This window comes from Mastigoproctus giganteus, chromosome 8 (assembly GCF_048544385.1).
Source record: "Mastigoproctus giganteus isolate SK-2022 chromosome 8, ASM4854438v1, whole genome shotgun sequence".
Lineage (NCBI taxonomy): Eukaryota > Metazoa > Arthropoda > Arachnida > Uropygi > Thelyphonidae > Mastigoproctus > Mastigoproctus giganteus.
In genome coordinates, this window is record NC_143582.1 from 38,136,691 (window position 1) to 38,163,573 (window position 26,883).

The 26,883-nt window shown below is 36.3% G+C and overlaps 1 protein-coding gene across 1 annotated transcript in view; it reads left to right on the forward strand.

Annotated features, from left to right (window-relative positions):
• Positions 1-2,030: 2,030 nt before the first annotated feature.
• Positions 2,031-26,883, forward strand: part of LOC150081459 (myophilin-like) — a 29,370-nt gene continuing 4,517 nt past the window's right edge. The window contains exons 1-2 of the mRNA XM_090379313.1: positions 2,031-2,262; positions 19,116-19,252. Of these exons, the coding sequence (XP_090235439.1) occupies positions 2,209-2,262; positions 19,116-19,252 (191 nt within the window). The 5' untranslated portion in view covers positions 2,031-2,208. The remainder of the gene's footprint in view (positions 2,263-19,115; positions 19,253-26,883) is intronic.

A 26,883-nucleotide genomic window follows, 5' to 3' on the forward strand; every position in this document is an offset into this window, starting at 1 on the left:
TATCGAGAATAATAGGAATCTGTTTGTTCACGATATCGACCTCGACTTTTGCATCTACGATGATAAATTTTGTATCCTTTCGAAAAGTCTCGACCAGAATCGAGTTTAGGACATGAACTTGAATTTAGTGAATTAAATTTTGAATACAAAATACGTAATTGATGCGTTTGCACAAATGACTAATTTACTTTGTAAATCAGGATATTATGAGAATAATTGTATAACGTGCAAAGCTTATATAGGTATTTTTATTACTTCAAGTATGTGTGATCAAATTCAAGAAGTATGCGATTTATTTTATTTTATTTTTTTCCTAATTACCATATTCCTTGACGCTTTTGACAGCCAAATTGAACGAAGTGATATAAATAAAAAAATAATGTTACCATTTTGGGAATTTGCTGATTAAATAAACTAACAACTGAACGTTACAATGGAAGATTATTTTTGACTTTTTAATCAACCTCCACGGCATTTTGTGATCCACTTGGATCGCAAATATCACAGTTTACAGAATCCAGCATGCCTTACATTCTAGTGAAAGATTTTGCTAATGGCCAAACTAAACTAAAATCAAGGGCTGAACTCCAGATTATGGGTATAACTTGTCATCTCGATGCAGGCATGGCCAAATTCACGACGGATTCAAGCAAAAGATGCCAGTCCTCCGGAGGTGTACTCATAAACTGGAATATAACCAAATCATGTATTGTACATAAAGGTATAGTCAATTCTTATTTTTAAATATCTGTTTGTTGTATTTTATTGATCAACAATAATTTACTAAAATTCAATACTTAAAAAAAAAAAAAAAAATCGATATGCAAGGTAGAACTTTAAACTTTACAATTGATCTAATCCGGCTGTACGCCCGATGGTCAATTTGTCATCCTTCAATACATATGAGCTTACTGGGTGATTTTTTGTTATTTTTTGAAATAATATTATAGAAGTCGGCACCTGTAATTTGACAAATTATAAAAAAAAAAAAAAATCATTCTATTTTTATACTATTGCGCATGCGCAACAGTTTAAATTAATCTGCAAATGAATATGTTATATATCTTGAACTTTAATAACTAATACTGGAACGTGTTATCTGAACGTGCAATAGGGCGCTTTAATTGAAGTTAAAGCGAGTATGTAGTACCCACATTTGATTTGACCTTGCTCACGTGACTGCTAAATACGCTAATTATTATATCCTTACTAAAATTGTAAACCTCTCTGACGTACGAGTCGTTCCGGAATATAAACAGATCATTAATTAAGTTAGAACCTTGATTTCCCATGCTCACTGTATACACCTGGTCAACTTAATTATTTGACAATCTTTCCATCCCACCATACTTTTCCTGAAAATTTAATGCATAGCATACTTAGCTCCTCTCAACCATAAAAGTTAATATTACTGCTCTCACGCGCATTATTATATCTTATGTTTAAAAACAGTTTGTCTCATTCAATATTCGAGGAGGAGGGAAGAAAACAAGCTGTTTTGCTAATAATGTATTAATCTATTTATTTTTTAAAAAAATCTATCGGAAGAAGGTATTGACTGAGTACCATTCCACAAAATTTAACACTATCAGCATTTCTTCCATGAAAGTTTTTTTTTTTTTTTTTTTGTTCTTTACTTCATTTCCTCCCCTCCCTCAGCCTCATTTGACGTCTGTTTTCGACAGAAGAAATAAATATGAAATACGAAGATAAAGTTAGAAATATGGAGCCGTTTTGATTATCTAAACATTTTATTTTCATAATTGATTTTATTTTTATCTCATTCTTACATGCTAAAGCGCTTAGTGTTGACACTAAACGTACTTTTATTTACTACGAGTTCGTTTTATTGTAGCTATTGCTGGTTATTTGAAAAGCCAACAGAAGATGGCTATAATTTCAATCACGAGGACTGTCCACTCTCACCGGACAGTGACCAGTTCATTCTCCACCCCCAATAAAACAAATAGGGAAAGTGCCCTATCATGTGACCTTTCAACTATCACATGATGGATGCTGTCTATTTTCAGCTGGAGGGATGGTCAGTGGCAGCTGATCGAAACGCGGCGCCTTTCCTTGGCGTTGCCGGTTGATGCAGGAGCGTTGAATGTTGGCTAGTCTGGAGACTGAGTGCTTTAAAGTAACAGGATTTCTCTGCGAAGGAGTCATAGTGTATCAATCGTTTGTGAACAGATTTCTTCTGTAAAAATGGCGGAACTTCGAGCCATGAAGTCTGGCTTGGCTGCTGAAGCACAAAATAAAGTATGTATGCTATTCAGTTATCTTAGGTTTTTGTTTTCCTTCTGCGGAAGTAGTAGAGTAATATTTATGTTTGAATAATCGATAAACTGGCTGGCGTAAAATAAATATCAGATATGTTAATCCTTTATGATTTATTGGAGGTTATCAGCTTATATGCTGAGAACTCTACCCGTTTTAATGGACACTTAACTGTCTAAAAATAATTTTTATTTTTCTCCTATAGTTTCCAGGAATTTGTAGTGTAGTTTTTGTTAGGTTTGTGCAATTTAATTTGAATATGTTCCACAATAGAAGTAAATTGAAATCAGGCTGGTCTTACCTACAGGGCGCTTTCAATACTTTGGGCGTCAGCCCTTTTTATTTACAGTGTATAAATAATTTACAGTAAAGTAAATAAATAATAATGCTATTTTCGTTATACCGTTCCACGTGCGTAGCATTTTACCACAGATGACGTCATTACACGTTTTGTCTACAGTATAAAAAAATCAAGTAAAATAGAGGGCGAGACATGTTCTTGAAGATTTTTGTTTTTAATTGTCTTATTTTAGGTTAAGCAGGAAATCAATACTTAGTAAGCAGGAGGAGGAACTGCATTTGATGTTACCAGATATTATTTTAATAATTTTTCGCCCTCACAGAAATGAATATTTCAAAAATACAAATTTTGTTATGTACAGGCCGGGACAGTGCGTACAAAATAAACGAATGAATAAATAATGTTATGCAGCAAATTCTGTCGCCATTTGTGTATTAGTCTTCTCTTCATTAAATTTTAACTTTTCTAATGTCGCTATTGCACTTGGTATTCGATGTGAGTATCAGCTCTTCCATCGTTCCGTTTTTCAGAAATGAAAAACTAGAATGTTGTTCAGTTCCTATTTGTGTTAATTTTGCTACCTCAGCACATAGTGTCTGAGGTAGCAAAATATCATGGAAAATATTTGGCTGTAATTTCACAATGCATTGTGTTGATGAGCGCTCTAGGTCCGAGGTGGGGGGAGGATCGAAAATTACAATTTTTTTTTTTTTTTTTTTTTTTTGTTTTCGTTTAAAAAATATCGGAAACCAGAGGTTTATTTAAAATTTTTGTTTTCATTATTATTATTAGCCATATGGTGCAAGGAAGCCTGAGGCTTATGCTGCACCACCCAAAACTAAGGGCTTGGCGGCTAAAAGACCGGAGGAACAAAGGGCACAACACAATATACAGCACATGACCCCTCCCCCACCCACACACCTTCAAATCTCTGGCCCAATACAATGTACATCCGCGGAGATGGGAGAAATCCCAGGAGCCGTTAGACACTAACACACCTTACACTGAACATGTTTCTACTAGTCCTAACTCCTATGCCACTGCAATTTCAAGATACAAAATCAGTTCTCGAACTTTTTCATCACACCTCGTAGAAATCCATGATAATACACCAACCAATAGTGACCAGTTAAATGATAGGCGAAAATAAACTTTTTTTTTTTTTTCCCCTCTTGAGCTCATTGTTTTTACCGCAATATCAGCTTTCATCGTTGTCATACAATAACAACGAAAAAAAAATTAAATAAATAATCTTATTCTTTGCGAATAAACAAGGAAAACAGGCGAGATGGAAACTGGAGCCAATTTTGCTTAGGTACAATTTATTCACTGACGGGTGAATAAGCATTTCTATGCGCATGCTCAGCTTATGTAAGCAATGAGAGCCAGTTGCAGAGTGGCACGTCTTTGTTCTGATGACTGACTTAAGAGTCGGCCACGTCATGATTATAAATATAAACCAGTAATAAGTACAAAATGATTTTTATTTTTTTTTTTTGTTCAGTGTTATGGCTCAGTGTCACTTTTTATATCCATCTGCTACTGATCACAGCCCTTTCACTCGGTCAGTGTCCGCCCATGGCGCCACCCGAGATGTAATAGAAAACAGTGGTGTCACTCACTCTGAACCATCCGAAAGGATCCATTTTCTTTTACTACTTATGCCACGCCCTCCACTCCACCTGAGTGGAAGGCATGATTCAGTCTGAAATTCGTGCCAAAGGGCTGTGAAAGTTTGATTGTCATCTGACATTTCTACCACAATATAAAAAAAAATGAGACATATATTTAGGCCTATATTGTAACAAATTCTCTCCCCTATGGGGGCGGAGGAAGAAATTGCTCACTAACCAAAATACGTAATTCGAAATCAAGCTTTTATTATTTATTTAATTTTTTTAGTTGTTCTGTTAGGAAATTGCGCATTCAAAAACTTATTTTATCGCTTGTTTGTAACGAAAAAATGAACTCCAGTGATAAGTCATTTTAATCGCCTAAGACAGTGGCAAGCTGCTGAGATTTATGGACCCTTCAAAAATCAAAAAGTTTGTAGACTCCTATATATAACATATATATATATACTGTATATGTTGTTGACCACCGTTTCCCGGATCCCCTGGAACTGATCTACGGACCTCAGTTTGGGAAACTGGGGTCCGGGCCTAAGAGATGGGGCTAGAAAGTTATAGAAATGGTTATAGAAGGTGCAGCTGTGGCATCCAACATATATAAAAAAAAAAAAAAAAAAAAACTAGCTAGTGCGTACTTTTTCTTTCTCTCTCGTTATATCGGTCGTAAGCTTGTTTTGATTTTACAGAAAATCGGAATTGTACAACTGTTTCTCACGGGCTTGGTCCTGAATAACAGGTGTCCAGAGCTTGCAGCCACCGAAACGTTGCTCATCGTAAGTTGGCTGCATTGGTGTCAGTTTGTAAATAGTTCTTGGAAAAGGGTTGCCTTGTCTGCAATAGTATGGCATCAAAACTGAAGGCAGTTTTAGCTTTGTAGAAAGGTCACCAAGACACGTTCAGGGGTGGCCCAAACTACAGACGACCGAGATAGCTAGTGGGATGATGTTCTATGAATTGTTTTTGTTTGTTTTACGTGTTTGTATTTTAATCGGTTTTTTTAAGTTGACTTAAAATCTGTTTAAACTCAAACTACTGTACAAGTTATAGTGCACTACTTGCCATTTCCAAGTACACAATAACATATACATACTCAAAACTTAAATTATTGCAAATAAGGCGAAGAAAACTGCTTAATCGCGTTTGTGGCGTCCCATCCACTGGAGTTTCTAGAAGTACATTTTTTCATAGATGTTTTAGCAAGAGAAAAATCACGTGTTATTTGATCTTTCCGTAGCTTTTGACCTGATAGATCGATAGCTTAACAGTGTCACTGTATGATGTTCTCAGGGGCTTACAACTGGTGAGTATGGACTTGGCACACCCAGGATCCTGAGCTGGATATCATCGTTCTTCTCTTTCTTGGTGATTCCTTCCTAGTTTCTTTCTCTCTTACTCTTAGGGGGTAACTCAGAAATTATTTTTTTTGGCTGGTGCAGCATAAGCCTCAGGCTTCCTTGCACTATAAAGCTAATAATAATCTCGCATTGGCGTCCACTGACCATGACCAACAACTATTAGTCAAGCTTTTATATAAAAAGGAGTGGCTCTAGGATCGGAGAACTCCAGCATTTACTCCTTTTGATCTAAATGCTCATCTTACCAAAAAAAAAAAAAAAAAAAAAAAAAAAGATGTAACCAAATCCAGTGAAATTCGTTTTAAATTTTGCCAACTGTAAAGCACTTTTAATTCTTTATTACAAGAATGGCGATAATGTTTTGCAGTCCTTAGAGGGTATCCAAGACAGAAAATGTATAAAGGCAAAAAATTTAGTTTTAACAACTTAATATTGTAAGGCGTTTCTCAGAAGGCTACCTAACTTCCAAGCCTAGAAGTCCGTCAGCATCACAAGTGATTCGAAGAATTCATGAGGTGCAACAACTTTCAGTTTGAAGTACACAATCCGTTGAAGTTGTGAACATCAGAAACTTCGAAATAGATACGCAGAACAGAGTATACAGAACTATATTTACTTTTGTTTGTTGCTTATAAATAATGGAGATTTGATCTTCCATAAAGATTTACAAATTTACTCCAGTTATTTTTCTTAATAAAAAAAACAGTGCCCTGGCGGTCAATTTTCGAACTATTTTTAAAAAACTTTCACCCACTGATTGCATTACAAACTAGGTAGTTTAAGGGTACGCAGTGCGTTACACGATTTTTTTTTTTTTTTTTTTTTTTTTTTTCTTTCAGACGTTCGATTTTTTCTTAGATTGAGTTTTTCTGTGATTAATAGAAGTGAAAAGTATATAGTTATCTCCTTATCAATTAATTAAGATTATAACTCTAGCAATTAATAATTTCCGGATTAGTGTTTGACCGGTTTTGATTAAATTTGGTTTTTGGCTCAAATATTTTTAACAAAAACAGAATTTCATAAAATCCGTTCACTGGGAGTCCCTCATTTACATGCGGAAGGATATGAAGTCAATAGGCGCTTAGCATATATACACTCGGTGATCACTGAATTATTCGGTATAGAAAGCCGAACAGCTTCGTACGCTAGAGCAGTGGTAATTTGTATCTAGTCATGCAAGTCAGTGAAAGCAGCAGTTATAGGGCGTAATAAAAATATCACACAGTTCCAAGAGAGCATGATTGTGGGAGCTCGTGCGTCGGGTGCTTCCATATCGGAAAAAAAAGTCTTATCGGTTGCTCACGGCTCCATGTAGTTAAGGTGTACAAAGAATGGTGTCGAACGGGTCAAACCACCTCCCGCCGACAGAATTGTAAAGGATTACGCGAGGTGGTAAGTGAAGTGTTGCGCGTTGTACGGACTCAACGGCAGGTCATCGTGCGAGAGTTAACATCGAATAAACTATGGCTTTCGTAGCCGGGAGCTGTATGCAGTAGTACACACGCTCTGAGTTGATCGAGGTTCAAGCCCCTGACTGCTAAATACAGTTGATCTGCCAATCGTACTGGACCAGCGTGGTAGATTATGGTCCATTTCCCTCAACATGAATTCTTGAGGAGGCTTCCATCCTGCAGTAGGTTGATAATGGCTGAGGATTTATGTTACACTATGGGGAATGCAAAAACAATATTCCAAATTACGATGCGCCGCACTCAGATGTATGGAATTTCACAGCAGACGATTCAATAAGCACCCTCTCCTCGCCGCTAATCATCGTCGACGGCGAATGCTATGGTAAAAAGTGTTCGATGTCTAACGGCCCAGGGGTTTCCGTCATCTTCGGTTTAAAGTGTAATGTGTGTGTTAACGTTGTGTAGTGTCGTGTTATGTTGTTCTTCTGACCATCTAGCCGTTGGGCCCCCTAGTGGGACCCCCGTTGCCGACATTTATTCCCGAGGAGGCAGGTCGGGCAGTAGAGGGATCGCTTAAGTACTCTGGCAGGCCCTGCCACCTAATCCCCGAAGATTTCAGTGGCAAGGGCCTAAAAAAAAATTTAAATATAAAGTAAAAAAATAAATAAAAAAAGTCACAAGTTAGAGTCGGGATAGTCTGAAGGAGGGGGGACAGGTAGAAACATGGGGATGATAGGGAAGACAACCGGTCACTGGGGAAAAGCCCAGTGACAGGAGGAACAGAAAACCGTCCCATCCCCCCCTGCCCAAGGAATGGGTATTAAAAGTGAACTGGACCAGAGCGCCCCGTTTAGGTCGCCAATGTCAACAGTCACTGTCAGGTAATGGATCCATTATTCCAGACAAGAAGTACATTCAGGAGGCTGGCATTTAGTGTTATTTTACCTCCTCCGGGTGTTTCTTGGGTCTTCCTTGCCTTATGAAGCGCCATTGTCTCGAGAGGTCAGGTCCAGTTTAATTGCCTCTAATAGGACTAAGTCACAATTAGGAGTTCATGATCCAAGTTTCCATTTCTCAAGGACAACCATGGTGCATTTCCGGTGGCTGTGCTGGCTCCCGATCGAAGTACAACACGCTGGTTGGACACACGAGGACCGGAAACGAGTGTGGTGGTCAGATGAGTCCAGGGCGTAGTGGATAGTATACGTCGTATACCCCCTGGATTTTTTTTAGTTGAATAGGGTATACCTTCTGGTTTTTGAAAGACTTGAAAAAAACAAATATTACTAAAATATTTACCGAAAATTAAAAAAAATATTACAATTTGGTTGTTAGGACATACTTATAGTTTTATTATTTTTAATATACACTGAGTGATCACTGAATTATGACCACCTACCTAATACTTCGTAGGTCCTCCTTTTGCCCTCAGTACAGCAGCTATCCGACGTGGCATTGATTCAACAAGATGTCGGAAGCGTTCGGGAGGTATGGCCAACCAAGCTGTGTGTAATGTGGCTAGCAATGCAGGTATGGGGACGATTGGTATATCCAGACGCCTGATATGCCTTTCCATAGTCTACCACAAATTTTTAATTATCAAGGGCAGTTTATCAGTACATACATTTGTTTGAGGATAAAGCAGCCCAGGTGGTATTGTTTCATCCTCATGAAACGAATTTCGAACATCGATAAATTTATGTTAAAAAGTTTCTGTTCGGTACCATTCATAAGTATAAATAAATTCTATTTATATTTCGGAACCACCACACGGTCAGAAGAGTTCACAAGGTAGAGGGAATACAAGAAACAGTACCGTATTTAGCAGTCACGGGCTTTGAGCCCTGGTCACTCAAGACACCTGGCGCCTCCGTAGCCAGGTGGGCATGAGCGGCAGTGCGTAGCACACGCTTCTTGATTAGACCGGGGTTCGAGCCCGTCACCACCAAATACGGAGGATGCCGAAATTGCAGAGAATGACCACTGCATATCCTCGGAGCAATATGGCCTTAGTTGCTAATGCTCCTAAAAACCAAATAACAACAACTCAAGACAAGTGTATTTATGTCCTTTTTTGATGACTACTCGGCTACGGAAAACCATGTAATATTTGTGTTCTCTGCTGCCTGCAGTACCGCACCTTTCCACAGAGTGTGAAAAGTAGGTTTATTAGTGTATTGTGCAATTAAACATGCTTTCATTTACTTTCGTGTGAACATTTTTCATAGCCCCTTTTTTTTTTTTTTGCCATTCTAATTGAAGACTTGGTCACGTTTACTTGTATTTCTCTCCAATGCGCCATAAACCAAACTTCGCTAGTGAACAGTTGTCTTTTCTGAGTACAAAATATCTGGTGAACTTAAGAGACACTTGCCCATGGATCTTTGCAACAGCAAATACTGGCCAGATCTAGCTCCGTCCCCTGCTTCCTCGCACTGATTGGGCGATCCATTCTTTCGCGTAATCTTGTTTCCTGATTTTAAATCAGCGCCAAAGGGGAAACTCATTTCCCCATGAACGACTAGGGTTTCTCCCCTTACCCACTAGTTTTACAATTATGCCAGGGAATAAATCGTCCAGTCACCGCTAATCAGTGGGAGGAGCACAGCTTATCAATTGCTCCTTGTCGCAAAGATCCATGGGTAAGGTCTCTTACTGAATTTTAACCAAATATCCATTTTGTTTTAATCTGTTTATCAATTTTCATAATAAAGTTATTCTTTCATAATGTGAACATGCTAGAGCTAAAGACCAATCTGTTACTTCAGAACTGAACCTGGAACTTGAAACAGCTTTAGAAAGTAATAGCGTCTCAGCAGGGCCACGTGAATTTCTAACAAATCAATTTTTAAAAATTTTGCAACAGGAATCAAAAGGTTTCAAATGCTAAATAGAAAAATACTGGATTAAAATTCTTTATGGCGCTTCCCCATGGATCTTTGCGACAAGGAGTGAAGGGCTGGCTCAACAACCAGCGTCTGAAGGGGGGGGGGATAGTTTTTGGGTACATCCTTCCCCTTGGCGCTGGTTTAAAATCGGGAAACGAAGATACGCACAGGAATACCGTATTTCCCCATGTATAAGACGCACCTTTTTCGAAAAATTTGGGGTCTAAAAACTGGGTGCGTCTTATACAGTGGTTAAAGGTTTTTTTTTTTTTTTTTTTTTTATTTGCATTTCGCGCTCATTGTTTCGCCCTTGTTACCGGTATATTAGGTTACGTTTTGCCACGTTCTGCCCAGAAATGGCTCAGAAAAGATTTTTGTACAGTGCTGAATTCAGGAGTTGTATGAATATAACTTGAGTTCAATAACTTTATGTAATACATTTTTTTTTTTTTTTTTTTTTTTAATTTCGGGCCCCAAAATTAAGGTGCGTCTTATACATGGGGAAATACGGTAGATTGTTCAATAGTAAAGAAAAAAATTTTTTTTTTTTTTTTTTTTTTTTTTTTTTAGTTATATTTACAGTATTGGAGCAGTAATTACCTCATTTGTGATTATTATTTTTTTTCAACGTGTGATTGTACTAGTTTTTCTTTTTGATCTGTAATTATATTTTTGTTTGTTATCGATGCTTGTGTGCAATTCAACCTTATTTGTGATTTGAACGTTATTTATTATTAAGTTATCGATTATTTCTATCTGTGATTTGTTACTTTTGTGAATATATTACCTGATATAAACTTGTATTATTTTGTGTTATCAATTATGATATTAAAAAGTTCTAAGGTGATTTTGTGCCTCAGACCTCTAAACGTGTAAGTTTGGCCTTGAGTGGAACTGACCATTAGTTTGACTATACCATTTTTCAAATTTTTTTTTTTTTTTTTTTTCCCTCAAGGTCGTATTGTGAAAATCGATTTGTCCCGTCTGGAACGACGTTGGGCGCGGCAAGGACTCGTTCTAATCCTGAGCTGATATTTGCAACACGACCTTCGTCTTTGTCCCACTGACTCTACTACCGGACATGATCTTATGACTACACTACGACTGCTGCAGCCTCACTGCCATGTAGCCAAATGGCGATCTCTGCCACCTTACACTTAATACAAGCTCCCTTGCCTGGTACCTTTTTTCCTATCCCTGGCAGGGGGGATAAGATGGTCTTCCTGTTTCCTCCCTCCCCTACCACCCCATATATTTCGCCTGGTGAGGTGTGGGCATGCCTTACTGACCACCTGGGGTTGCCTTCCCTATCGACCTCATACTTCTGTCTTCCCCCGTCTCTTCCCCCTACTCTGACTAATACGCCAGCGTAAACCCCACACAACTAATCAAAATTAACGATTTCTAAACTGAAAACTGAACCATATTAACCTCTCCTGGCTTTTCTAAACTTAAGTGCCCCCGTTTTTTTTTGTTTTTTTAAGGCCCTAGCCACCGAAATCTGAGGAAATTAGGTGGCAGGACCTGCCAGAGTACATATAAGCTACTGGGTTCCTGGTCTGCTTCCACGGGGCGTAAGTGGGGCAACGTTGGGCCCCAGTTGGGGTTCAGCGGCTAAACGACCAGAAGAACAACGGTACATGACACTAAACGATCCAAGACCCACACACTTTTAAATCTCTGGCATTTACAGTACTATAACACACCACAATGTGAACTACGCGGAGATAGGGGAAACCCCTGGTGCCGCATGACCCTAAACACACTTAAACTTAATACAATTTTTGAAAGGTTCATCTTTTAGTTGAAAAATATATGGCGAGTCTCTTATTTGTAGTTCTCTGTGGGTTCTGTACTGATTGCATGTGGACTGTGAGCAGACAGGGTGGAAAGCCAGAATGTCCAGTTTACTCTTTCGAGACTCTCCGAAAATATAGAATTAATTAGCAGTGCACCAACAGACGACTGATTAATAACTTCCAAGTCAGGGCTTCCCAAAGTGTGCTGTGTCCTCCCCTCCGGTGTGTGTTTTTATGAAGCGGTTTTTTTTTTTTTTTTTAACGAAATATAGATAAACTATTCCACCAATCCTGGTACGAAACATATTTTATTTCAATCTTTGAGATTTAAAGGTATTAATATATAAAAGTATGTATACTCATAGCTGAAGTTTGTCAAATCTGTTTATTTTCACTGGAAGATGGGGGAGGGGTAACGTGATATGTAGAAAATGTTTTTTTAAGGGCGGCGCAAGCCATAAAAGTTTGGGAACCTCTGCTTTAAGTTAGTCACTTGTTATCACTCATTGGCGTGACTGGTAAAAAAATAAAATAAACAAGATAAGATCAGTTTAACTATCATAATTTATTTATTTTTCTTTTTTTCTTAACCGCCGATATTTTAGTCCAATTATTTATAACCCAAATATTGATGAACATTTCTTCCAGCAAAATATTGCTAGTTGCGACAAAGTTGAAGGAAGAGAACTTCGCTGCCGAATAGTTCTCTCCAGCATATCCCACCGATTCACAATCAGATGGATGGGGGGGGGAGGAGATGGTGGAAATGCATGTTATGTTTTCCGAATCTTTTTGGCACGATGCGCTGTTGCAGAGTGCAGTAGATTCAATACAACAAACTTCAGGTACTCCCTGGATTAAATTCGACCTTTCACCGGTATCAACGAACCCACCCCTTGCCTACAGGAAACATTCCCCATACCATGATACCACCTTTGTATGCGTGTTCTGTTAATGAGGCTTGCGAGGTCCATCGCTTCGTAAGGTCTGCCTATCCTTGTCGCAAAACAGTGTATCGTGATTCGTCTGACCACGTGACTTTTTTAGACTGTTCCACTGTCCAATCACTACATTCTCGGCACCACTGCAAGGGAATTTCTGTTTTTATCTGAAACAAGTAGCTTCTCAATAGTTTGATTACTGCCAATAATACCCAATTTCTTCAATTCCCTGCTCATGGTACGGGTTGAAATAGGGCAGTTCTGGGATTGGTTGAATTAGATGTTATTTGCTGCACACTGGAGTAGTGTTTTTTTCCGTACAGGCTTCCTTAGAGTATGACGCGACGGGAATATTTTTCAGTTGAAAATTGCCGATGAGTGACACGTAACACGGAGCAATGTCGTGGTGAAGGAGCCACCCATGTCGCCATTTTTCTGGTCGTTTAAGGCCGATTACATGTCTCAATCGTTTTTAGGGTCCGTAGTCTAACGAAAGGACCTTTTTTATAATGTCACTCGGTTGTCTGTCATGGCATTGTATCTCTGTAACCACTCAACCAATTGACTTGAAATTTTGCATGGGTTTGTACATCATGTGGGTCAACATAACGCCATATTGATCGTTGTTGGCAAAAATTTGTCTGAGAAATGGAGAAAAATGTGATGTGGAGGAGGGTGACAAAAATATTGTCGACAACCTATAGCTTATTATATACCGTTGGAAAGAGCTCAACGAGTAGGTTTAAAATTAAAATGGGAAAGTAACACGAAAATTACACATTTTCCTGTCTAAAAAGCTAAAAAATTTTAAAAATCACATAACTATGCGTTATTCGATGCTTATCAAGGGAAAACGATTTCGATTGAAATCTATAATTTTTGTTTTTTTAATTTTAACACAAAAAGTAAATTTTTTATTGCACTTCGATAGCGCGCTTCTTTGTACCAAGTAACTATTTTTGGTTACAAAAAGGTTGCTAAATAGTTAATAATTCTGTAAAGGTCATTTATAAATTTTGTGACGAGATTTTTTTTTTTTTTTTTTCAGACAATTGTCGCCATTTCAGCCATTGTCGAGGCGGCGGTGGTGGGGAGGCGCCTGCGCTGAGTCTTGCACGGCCCTCACCTGCCTGTCGCTTCTGCCCCCAAGACTTTAATCGCTTCTCCCACCCTTGTCATTCACAACTGGAAAGACTCAAATAGAGAACGTTTTTTTTTTTTTTTTAGTTCCTCACTTTTAGGCCAAGCTGGAGTACCAGAAACTTTTTTTTTTTCAGTTACCATAAAGCTCTATTTAAGATACTGCACTAACGACTATTCGTGACTATGGACCCTTCATCCTGAGTGCCAGGCACTCAGTAGCTTACAGATTTATTTATTACTATTTGGTAGTAGGCTGTATTAAGTGACATCTCGCGGAACGAATTCTAATAACGCCATCCCCACGTTGTCAGAAAACCGTCTGACAACGTGGAGTTACCAGCTTGACCTTTACATGATTTGGACTGCCGCGCCTGTTTTTCGCCTTGGTAATGACATGCTTTCGATTTGAAGGTCTCTGGGTCATATACATACACCCAAGTCTCATTACTTGTTGCAAATTTTGTTAAAATGTCGGGTCCGACCAGTGGAGAAATTGTAATTCTCGACCTGGCAATTGCCGAATGACCCACGCGATCTTTAACTGTACCAAATCAGCCGTCTCTCTCATCCACGCTGTTAGGGTTTTGGTAGTTGGAATATGGCATGACCCCCGTTGAGAACCACTAGTTCTATCCAGTGGTATAATAGTGCTGACTTCATTGATGTTTTCATAGTTTCGAGTTGATTGCGAGTGACTGCTTGCTTAATCTTCAAGGGAAAAATTTTCCTAAAAAAAAAAAAAACTTCTTAAACTGCGTTTTCTGTCATAAGATTCCTCGTAAACTGTATCGAGCATTTTGTTTGGTCGATTCCAAGATTACTATTTAATCTTCTTCAGCCGACCGGGCTAGCCGAGTGGGTAAAGTACCTGCCCGGCAACCCAAAGGTCGCGGGTTCGATTCCCGCCTCGGGCTTGGATCAAAGTACTGCAAAAACCTTGGGAGGTGCAATATGGCCACAGAAGCCGATGCGCCAACAACTACCAAACCAAAAAAAAAAAAAAAAAAAAATTTAATCTTCCTAATGTATTTAGATTTTCCTTAATTTATCAACGTTTACACATTAGTTGTATAATCTTTATTTTCTTAAAAATATATTGTTAAAATTAAATATGTAAATAAAAGCTTTACTTTGATATGATTTATAAAATGGTATTTTAAAATATTGTTGCATTGGTTTAGATGTATTTTGACACATTCTGCTATTAATTTGAATTATTTGCATCGGTGTGTACTTGTGTATATATATTGGGTGGCTTATTAATTGAATAATAAAACTATTTTGTGAATGAAGTAAGCGTTCTACATAAATCTGAAGACCCAATACCAACTGACAAGCAACTACTGGTACCAAACCTCGTAAATCGTCCTGTCTCCACTGTTTCTAAAATAATATCTATGATTGGGATTATCATCCATAGCTCCAAGTTCATGTCCAATGTTGCCTACAGGCAAAAATAAATAACATAAACAAAAATCGTGACATTTAAATTGATGGTCGAAAGGAAAGTCGTATGAAGTAACACAAGGAACAAGTTTTAACGTTTTGAAAAAGATTGATTCATATGATTGTAATTTAGCGAAACATGAACTTCCTTTTAGAGGTCACGACGAACGCTTACAATCAAGGAAGAGGAAACTCCTCATTGCTTATTCCACTCACACCGATTTTATGTCCACTTCTCTGCTAATAACGTTGGCAGTTTATGTAATATATAAATATTACATCGGAATAATGAATTTATTTAACGTATTATTTGAGAGTTTGCAAATTACTTAGCTCGATTTTAGCATTTTGTATTCGATATATATTGCCGATGGTAAATCCCCAACCCTTCACCCTTTTCATATAATACGGTAAATAAACAAATGAAATGAATTTGTAAGCGAAAGTAATATTTGATGCAAAGTGAGTTGCATATTTTAGAGCTGATCAAGCTTTTTAGTTTAGAATTTAAAAATGAATTTATATATAAAGTGCATCTAGCGTCGCCTGTGTCACGTGCCTACTGAGCACACCCCTAGCTCCGGGCCTGACTTCAATAATCGAATAATTTTGCTATAATCGATTATGCTCGTCACTAGAGCACATATCTGCGTGTGCGTTTTTCATGAGACCTTGTACGTCTTTATTCTCGTTACAATTTTATTCTTTTATATATTTTCTCACATTTCGCGAAATTAAATGAAAATATTGATATTATTATTAGGACAGACGATTCAAGGAAGCGAACTTATGTTATTAAAAAAAAAAAAAAAAAACCTGATTGCATAAGTTGGAAATCAGAAGTAATATTTAGAACATTTTTTAATGATAAAAATTTATAAACAAGATTTAATCCATATCATACGAGAAAGAATAAAATAAATGCATTTTGTTTGTCTAAACCAGTGGTTTTCGACCTTTAATTTTTTTTTAACAACGGCACCCCTAAGTAATTTACTTTATTTTGTGGCACCCCCACTCAAATTTTCTGCCCGTTAGATTCGATTCTGTGTGTGTACAGTGCTTTTTTTTTTTTGTTAAAAAACAAATAGGTGCCGGTACTCATTCTTTGCTATCAGGAAAAATTGACAATTAAAAGGATATGAGTACTGTAAACATTTTTTTTGTTTTTTTTCCCTCTCTTGATATTGTTACTTTAGTGGTAATGTTTTTAGAATAAGAACAACAACAAATTAAGTGTTTTAACAGTTTATTAAGCATAAATTTTATTATTCAAATATATAAAAAATAACACAAGTAAAAATAATTTCATAAAGTTTTTGTAGAATATTTAAAATTTTTTATTAAATTCTCATCCTATGCCAGGGGCTGGCAACCTTTTTTTTAATGAAGAGCCATTTTTGATCTAATAAAAAAAAAAAAATCCGAAGAGCCGCATATCAAGCTGGGAGGAAGGAGGTGGGGAAGGCGCATATCAAGCTGGGAGGAAGGAGGTGGGGAAGGCGGGAGTTTTTTTTAATAAATGGAATAGTGGGAATGTGTTTATTGGGGGGGGGCGAATTTATATATATTTTTAATGTGACTTTTGCTGATGAACTTCTTGAGCAAGTCTCTCAACATCATCATCATCCGAGTGAGTATGTCGTAATTAAACATGCTCGCATTGTTCAGACGACAGTTTCGTGATTTATTTTTAATATAGTCAATGTTCAAAAATATTTGCTCGCAGAAATACATCGAACCAAAAACTGAGAGAAGGTCAAACGCATATATTTTCAAATTTATGGGGGGGGGGGGGTTGTACAACTGAAAGCAAAGAATTTGCCACTGGCACTACTTAAGGGTGTAAATCTTAATTAAGAACTATACAAAATAAAGGCCATATCAGATTAGATACTAATAAAAAAAAAAATACCTTACACTTGGAATGACAGACAGCAACTGTCTTGCACTTCTTAAATACAGGGTGATTTAAATTATTATTGGGATTTCTGTGGCCTATAATTTTCAAACTGGAAATGACAAAATAAAACTTCTTACAGAATATGAAAGTGTAACTCGAAACATTTTATTACCTATAGAATCAGTACTGCAGAATGCTAATCAACTTCAACATCTGCACCTTTCGTGGCACATAAGATGTCCAAGCGATATTCAGTTTCCCTCCAAGTGTTCTCCAGCATTTGCGGTGTAACTGTTTTGATTGCAGCAATAATTCTGAGCTTCAGTTCATCGAGGGAGGTTACAGGGGTTTTGTACACAGTGTCCTTCACGTATCCCCACAGGAATAAATCAAGCGGCGTAAGATCGGGTGAGTGCGGAGGCCATGGAATTGGCCCAACCCAGTGCCCAGGAAAATGCATGTCAAGAAATTTTCGGACAATAAGAGCCCAATGTGGTGGTGCACTATCTTGCTGGAGCACCACGTTTGGCTGATGATTTTCCAACTGGGGTAAGAGATACAGCTGTAGCATGTCCAGATAGGTCACCGCTGTTACTTGTTTTTTCCGCAAAAAAAAAAAAGAGGCCCCCAAAACCTCTGAATGTGACAAAGCACACCAGACATTGACCTTTGGGCTATCTTTTTCAAATTCTCGAATGGCATGAGGGTTTCTGATCCCCATATTCTGCAGTTATGACGATTTACCTTCCCTGATACGTAAAACGTTGCTTCCACTAAATCTCCATCAATATCTCCCAGACATCAATGCAGCGAGTACAGCATTGCCAAATAAAACTTTTTTTGAGTTGCACTTTCATATTCCGTAAGCAGTTCATTTTGTTGTTTCCAGTTTGAAAATTATAGGCCACGGAAATCCCAACAATAATTTTAGAATCACCCTGTATATTAATTCTGACTGTTTATCAAGTATTATATTATTATTATTTTTTTTTATATTTGGTGTGTGGTACACACCAAATATAAATTTAAATATAAATACAAAAATAAATTTAAATTAAACTTTTACTGGTTTACGATTTTGATTTTTAATATAAATAACATAGGACAGGATTATGCAATATATTGCTTAGAGTTGATACCTTTTTTGTTACATTGTTTACACCAAAGTTTCTTAACTGCAAACACTTAAGAGGTAGTTCATTCAAAGATCATTAAACTGACTTCTGTTTAAAAAAAAAGCTTTACTTTTATAGCAAACATGTTTAATGTCAGAATCTGTGTTAAATACTTCAGAAATAAATTAAGATTTATTTCTTCTATAGATTCTTAATAAAGATATATATTTGTTGTTCTCATAAAATCCTTTCATTTGAAGGGTGGTCCATAACATTTGGAAAGGTTAAGAATCATAGCTCAACATTGATTGCTGAATCAATATTATTTGTATTAAATTATTTACAATCTGGTACTCCTTCCAATTGATCATTGCAGGTAGCAGTGATTGACATGGTTAGTCTTAGTTAGGGTGTTTATCTCCCCCTGCCGCTGTTTTAAAATTGGGAACTCTTTTTCCAATTTTAAAACAGTGGCAAGGGGGATAAGGGACTGGCATGTCATTACTACTACTTGCAACAATCAGCCAGAAGGGGTACCAGATTGTAAAGCCTAGCCTGTTATTTATAATGGACCTTTGTATTATTTGTGGTGTTTATTTTTTTATTTATTTTTATTTTTTTTAACTTGTAGCAACCACTACGTATGAGTTATAAAGTGACATTCAAAAGAGGAAAGTTTTTATCGGTTTCTTTCATATTTGTAGCCATCGTAGTTCAATTGGTACATCATGTGGCTGTGAAATACACTTTAAAATTTTTTTTTTCTTGAAAAAATAGCATTGCAACCTAAAATTGTCTGGCTGAAAGATGATAAACGAGATCATTAAAATTATATTTTACCCTATAAAATTTATCAGCATAAATTTTTTTTATTATTTTATTTTTTTTTAATCCCCAGATCCTGGCTAAATATGATGCTGAACTAGCAAACCAGTTACTAACGTGGATGAAGGATGTTACAAATGCTGATATTGTCACTGATGGTGACAGTGACCACTTCTATGAGATGCTAAAGGATGGTCAACTTCTGTGCAGGTATTGTTTCTGTGAAAATAGAAAGTAGAATAAATTTATACTTAAAACAACAACACTATAAATAGTCAAACCTTCCAAATCTGGTATACCAGCCAAGAACTGGCAAATTTATTTTTCCTGTTGGTTATTTGCCCCAGTAGAGTGTTAGAGCTGAATGCGCAGGATCAAGACTTCACCTTGGATCCATACAGTTTTTTACCTTGCTCCAATTATATAGAGAAATTTCTGTTGTGTGATTTGTCTAATTGCTATTTAAGAAAATTAGATTGATTCTCAGTTTCCAAGGTTCATTATTTATACATGAAATATCAGACAGAGGTGGACACATTCACTAGACACATTTATTGCTTAGTGAATGTTTCAGAACATTTAGATTGCCTTTTGTAAAACATTCAACATAGCAACTTTCATCCATTTGTATTTGCTACAGGCCATCTGAAATAAAATTTAAGTATCCCACAGGACTGTGGCCTTTCAAAAATCATACAAGTCCTTATCATTTTCTCTCCCTCAAAAAAATGCAGTTTTTTTATTTATTTCTTTATAAAAATATCAGACAAACAAAAAAAAAAAAAAACTGTGCCGTTAATAGATTAATTAAAAACAAGTGTGGAAGCCATTATAGATGGCAGTTATCTGTTATTGCACTTAAAAAGTACAAGTGACATAGTCAATTGATGTCTAATCAGTGCAAAATGCAGTGTGGTAAAATAGTGAAAAGCGATGAAGAAATGTCTGCTCTCATTATATTTATTCAAGTATGTTTTACTTTTATTATAAACTAGCACAAATGCTACAAAAGCAATCATCTGTAAGATATGCATAGCATTCAGTGTGTGTGTGTTATTTATTTATATATATATATATATATATATATATATATATATATATATATATTAGCAAAAACAGCTCAAAAATGGTTTAAAATTTTTTTTTTTTTTTTTTTTTTTTTTAATCTACACGCAGGTCCACAGACTTCAGAAAATTGATATGTAGCCAAAAAAAATTTCAAAAAGGTTTTTTTTTTTTTTTATTATTTAAAAAAAAAGCCATTCCTTTAATTCTGTAAAGAGTATATTTCAAAAGGAATGATAATTCCTGGTAGTAAGTAGACTTAAATCCATTTCAGATTACTGTAAAACGCAAATCATGCTAGTGGTAGTCTATATCCTTAAAGAAATGCACAAGGCATAATGCTTATGAGTTTTGGTAATTAACTATATAATATCAGTGTAGATACACCATAGTTAACCCATAAATTTGAACTACGTAAGTAGTGTATAAGGCATCGTTTTAATTGTATCTCATATTGTGGTTGCCTTCACGAGATAGTGGTATTGCACTATTTCAAATAAATAACACTTCTTCTAGTAGAGAAGACTACTGTTATTTATTTTCAGAGGATACCACCACCCAGACAATCATTTTGCAGCTATTGGGCTTCATCATCAGTGGGCGGGCAGGTAACCTGGTAATGCAACATGCCAGAGGGTGTTGGTAAAAATGTAATTTGAAAACGAAATGCACAAGGCATAATTCTTATGGGTTTTGGTAATTAACTATATAATATAGGTGTAAATACACCCTAGTTAACCCATAAATTTGAACTATGTAAGCAGTGTAGAAGGCATAGTTTTAATTGTATCTCATATTGTGGTTGCCTTCACAATGTATCCTCTGAAAATAAATAACAGTAGCTTCTCTACTAGAGAAGCGTTATTTATTTGAAGTAGTGCAATATCGCTATTTCGTGAAGGCAACCACAATATGAGATACAATTAAAAAGATGCCTTCTACTAGGGTTACCATCCGTCCTCTTTTAACCAGATTTGTCCGGATTTTTTGTCTAAAATTTTTGTCCAGGTGGATTTTTATAAATTTGTCTAAATGTCTGGATTTTTATATTATACGCCATTGTTTTATGCAAGCTCGACGAAAACTACCGAGTTACGTTATACAGAATCTTTTTTGGAATAGGAGACGATTCTTCAATTTGAATTTCCGTGTTGACAATTAGGCAGAAGACCCCGATGATGCTCAGTTTAGTGCATTGAGATTGTTACCAACCCACGCCAGCTTCAGAATTTACGCACATATAAATTTTGTATAGTCTAGCAATACAATATTTTGGTTTAGAGAGTAGATAACGCGTGAAGATCAGATGGTGTGCTAGAAAAAGATATATAAATTACAGGAATTCCAGCATGTCAAATAAATATTGACAGTTAGAGGGACTGTTTTCTCTAGAAATTGATTGCAGCATATGAAAACGTCGATTTGAGCTGTGTGCACACCAAACTGATCGGAAGTTGCATACTGTCCACTAAATTTTGTATACTTATCAACGATCCAATCAAGTGGCAGACACTAGTTTATTTAATACCAAAGTTTTTTACCTTTTTTTAAAATACTGTTTTTCACTTTAATTACAAAAATATTTATTATCCATCTTTATACCTGTAGGTACTTTTCTGCAATTAGGTTAGTTTAGTTGTGAATGTAAAACATAACCTAACCTTAATAAAATTTATGCTTCACTACTTACAATAAAAATATTTATTGTTATTTCAATTATAAAAATTAATATTATAAAGACTATACTTTGCCTAAAAGGAAGTGCATGTTTACAGAAGAGATGAAAAACAAATTTCCATGTTTTGTATCTGACAGAGAGGAATGGGAAGCTGAATATAAAGTTTGCAGAATGGGGGACATATGTTTCAGTAGCCAATAAAGGGGTTGGTGATTTGAAGCATCACATTGAAACTGAGAAGCACAAGAAAGCAGTTCAAGGTGAACTGATTTCTTGTTCAAGGGAAAAGTTACAGATTTTTCTTGTCAAAGCTGTCGGTAAAATAGAATATGATCTGGCTGCTGCAGAGGGTACCTTTTTTGCTTTTCACACTGTTAAACATCATAGTAGTTACAAATCAATGGATTGCACAACTGTCATGTTAAAAAATGTATTTTTTGATTCTGAGATAGCAAAAAGATTTTCCTGTGCCAGAACCAAGACAGAAGCCATTGTAAACTTTGTACTTGCAAATCATTCTCTTAATGTTACTGTAAAAACTTTAAAAGAAAATAAAATTGCATACTGTAGGGTCTCAACTGATGGAAGTAATCATGGTTCTGAAAAAATCTTCCCATTAATTATTCAGTATTTTGATGTAAATGAAGGAGGGTTACAAACAAAATTAATTGAATTACAGAAGATGCCTAACGAGACTGCAGATACCATTTCTACGTATGTTAAAGAAACTCTTGAAAAAATTGTTTGTGTGAAAAATGTATTGCATTCACTGGGGACAATTGCAATACAATGTTTGGAGGACAGACGAAATGAAGAAGGGTAATGTCTTTGCAAAATTAAAGAAATTGTTGCATAACAAGACTTTGATTGGAGTGGGCTACCCTGTACATATTTTGAACAATTGTCTTCAGAATGCCGCAAAACTTTGGGAAGTTGATGTAGAGAACATTTGTTTTTAAAATTTACCAGTATTTTCATAATTATACAGTCCGGACTGAAGAGCTTAAGGAATACTGTGAGTTTGTTGAGATTGAATATAGACCGCTCCTTTCTCACAGCAAGACGAGATGGCTTTCATTATTTCGAAGCATCACAAGGCTCATAGATATGTTTCCAGCTTTACAGGCTTATTTTCTGTCCCAAGAAAAACCTCCCATTGTGATTAAAAGGTTCTTTGAAAATGGATTTAGTGAGATTCATCTTTGGTTCATGCAATCGCTTATGAGTGTATTCCGTACACACATACAACGAATTGAAAGGGAAAGTAACTCAGCTGCAGAAGTGCTAGATGTCTTAGTCTCAGTGAAAGAAATTATCTCGAAACAGATGGATCACAACTTCATGCCATTAAGAGTAAAGGATATGCTATACAAAAAACATGATGGACTTGTACTTGAATGTGAAAAATTTTCTAGTGATACGAAAAACCTGTATAGAAATTGCATGGAATATTTAGATAAGTGACTTCACCATATGGAATTCATTTCCTGTTTTATGTGGATGAAAATAATGGATGCAGTACCAAGCTGGAACGATGTAGAATGTTCTATTTCCTACTTGATTGACAAAGGGGTAACAATTGATGATGTCAAGTGTTTTGACCAATTTAACTATTTGAAGAAATTTTGAGGGTCAAATGAATAATAAAGACTTTAAAAACATGCTTATACATGAAAAGTGGGCCAAATATTTTAGTAATTCAAAAAATATTGAATTCCATTCAGAATTGTTGAAAATTCCTTGTTTTTCTTTGCAATTCCTCCTCACAGTGCAAATGTAGAGAGAGTATTCTCTCTAATGCAAAGTCAGTGGACGAAAGAAAGGAATAGGTTAAATGTCAATTCTGTAAAGGGTATTTTGTTTTTGCAGTACAATTTCAAACATATGTCATGCGTTGATTTTTACACATATTTGAGAGGCAATCCAGAGCTATTGAAAGAAATAATTTCTCAAGACAAATATGAATGTACTAATCCTAAACATCAGTAAATGTGGTTTACATTGTCTTTATTTTATTATTTGCATAATGTATTTATCCTCTTTTTTTAATCCAAGATGAACTTTTTGTCCTCTCTTATTTGCCACAAAACATGTAAATGTCCTTTTTTTATGAGTGCATAAGATGGTAACCCTACCTTCTACACTACTTACATAGTTCAAATTTATGGGTTAACTATGGTGTATTTACACTGATATTATATAAATAATATAATGAATAAATTTCTCAAAATTCAAGTTTGCTTTATATAGCTGTGTGGGGTTGATTCAACCCCGACAGTATTTCAGCAATTTGTGCTTCATCTAGTCTGTCCACACAGGTGACACTCCCAATACCTGTTGTTAAAAATGTTATCTTGAAATTATTTGCAGAAAATTTCTGAAATGTCTGTTTAATTATTACACAACTAGGAAAAATGCAACATTTAAGATAATAAACGTGTTGATTGACATGAAGAGTTATAGTAATTTCACTTTATGCCATGCACTTTCCTCCAATTGATAATTCACTCTGGCTTTGTGACGTTGATGCATTGTCTGAAATCAAACTGTTTACACATGTACTTAATGTTTAATGTGGTGAGTGCTCCTGTTGCTGACATGCTCTCCTCTAATCAAAACATAGGTTGAAGTTTTGCAGTTCTTAAATTTGCATTCATTTGCCACCAGGTCTAAAGGGAGCTCTAATTTTCAAAAATTGATTAAAAATGTTTTTAATATAGAACATGGAGTTTTCACAGTTATGTTCAGAAAAAGATTGCAAATATAGGTGGTATTAAAAAAAAACGAACAATTTTGAATTATTTTTGCCCCCCCCCTCCCCTCCCCCATCCAATTTTTGCATGCCCAGAAGAATTTGAATTTTCATGCACCTACATTTTAAAGGATTAAAAGATCATCTGATTATTGGGGGATCCTTGGTGTTAGCCATTTTTCTAATGTCATGTTTTTGACATTAGTTAACACATGGTTATAACTTTTCATAATGCTAACTTTTTAAGAAACATTTCCAATATCCTGAACCTTCTGGTATACAACTTTTTTTTTAAAAAAGAAAGAAAAAAAAAAACCATCACCTATTCATTCCCTCTAATAATTCCTTAAATTTATCCAAACTGCACACTTCTAGAATGCCATGTGGAAGTCTGTTCTAACAATCAACTACCCACTGACTGGAGACAATTTCTACACAATCTGTCCTGCAACCATCCTTCCTCAATTTGTATTTATACCTCCCCTCATCTGAACAAGAGGAAGGATTCCCCAGCATTGAACTTACTCATCCATTCAAAGCTTTAAACACCCCAATCAGATTTCCTCGCAAGTGCCTAATCTGCAGTTTGCAAAACTGAAGCCTTTCTTGCTGAGGGCACTCTTTTGTTTCCTTTGCTAATTTCATTGCTCTTCTCTGCACTAGCTCACCTCCAAACCTGGATGCAGCCTAACCATTGTCAGTGGTTAGGCTGCCCTGCCTAACTAATGGGTAACCAACTCCTTATCCCTGCTAGCAAAAATTCTTTTTATATCGTTGGCAAAACTACCCAGGCTGTCCTGGCAGTCTATCTGCACTACTTTATATCTTGCTGTACAATTATCCCCAAATCTGTTTCATTTTCCACTACACTAAGTGTGATACTATACATTGGTATGTCAATCTGGGGTTACTGTTACCTGGTAACACTCCAGACCTTGGGTCTGGAGGTGAGCTAGTGCAGAGAAGAGCAATGAGATTAGTGAAGGAAACAAAAGGGTTCCCTCAGCAAGAAAGGCTTCAGTTTTGCAAACTAGTCCATATTTTGACAAACAGGCAGGTGCCACTCACTGCTTTCCTTGCCCACTGTCCTCCTAGGTTGATATGCCTAGGGTGTTTCTCTCTCACTTGCCACTGTTTTTAAATCAGGAACTATTTTTCTGATTTTAAAACAGCGGGATGGAGGGATAAACACACTACATAAGCTAATCCCCCCCTTCCTCAGCAACACAAAACAATCAGAAAGAAAACGCCTTCAGTAATTGTCCAATCACAGAACTCAACTGTACAATCATTCTGTTCTATGACCATCACACTGCATGGAGATAAATGATATCCAAATAAGCCCTACTACCTATATAAACTACTTACATATTTCTGACAAGTATGTTGGTTGATGTCCATAAGAGCTATTGTCTTCAAAGTGGCTTCTTCACTTTAGTAAACAAAAAAAAAAAAAAAAAAGGTAAGTGTAAGGGAAAATGAATCTGAAAATAAAGAGTGTGCCAGTATTTCCCAACCCTAGTCTATAACAATTGTTGAACACCTTGAATATAGTGATTTGCTGTATTGTCTTGAAGGTAAATGTCACATTCCAACAATTTGGGTTTAACCTTGCATATTATGCATCATTAACTATGGCATAGGATGGTAATAGAAACAGGAAATTATGCCCATCCAAGATATTGCATGGGCATTGCTAGTATGAAGCCCTTTCCGTAAATTGGTTTTGCTTTTAAAGTGCTTTCACTGCTGATCCATTGCCATAGTTTAATGGAATTTGCCTACCACCTTACAGTTTCATATTATATAGGGCATTAGTCCCATATCTTTAAAATTGACAATTGTTTTTTGTACTAACCCATGAAGCTTAATCATCTGTAGGCACACAATAGCAAGCATTAGTGATTTAAAAGCAATAAATTAGTGGTTGATTGGTTTATAGCCAATATGTAAGCTTTTGGCATTTTTAATTAAAAAAAAAAATTGGTGCTTAGAGGGGAACAGGTATCCTGTGTGTTATCAGACACTCAGCCTAAAACACTGATGGATCCAATATCTCTCTATTACAGAAGATTTAGGAGAAGTCCGGTTGGCCTGCCTCCCTAAAATCCACTCGTGCACACCTTCTCGATGGTAAGCCCTGTTACGTCACTTAGGTGGCAACGAACGTGTAGAGTGGTTCTCTTCAAGACGCCTGGTCAGCGTGAAGAGGAAAAGACCAAACCCTCCAGCAATGAGAGCACAACAATACAAATGGCCCTCAGTCCCCAGCAGCTTTCACTCTCCCTCTTACGGCAGCAAGAGGATCAGAGTGGAAGCAGAGGGTGCTAAGAATCTCTGGGTACG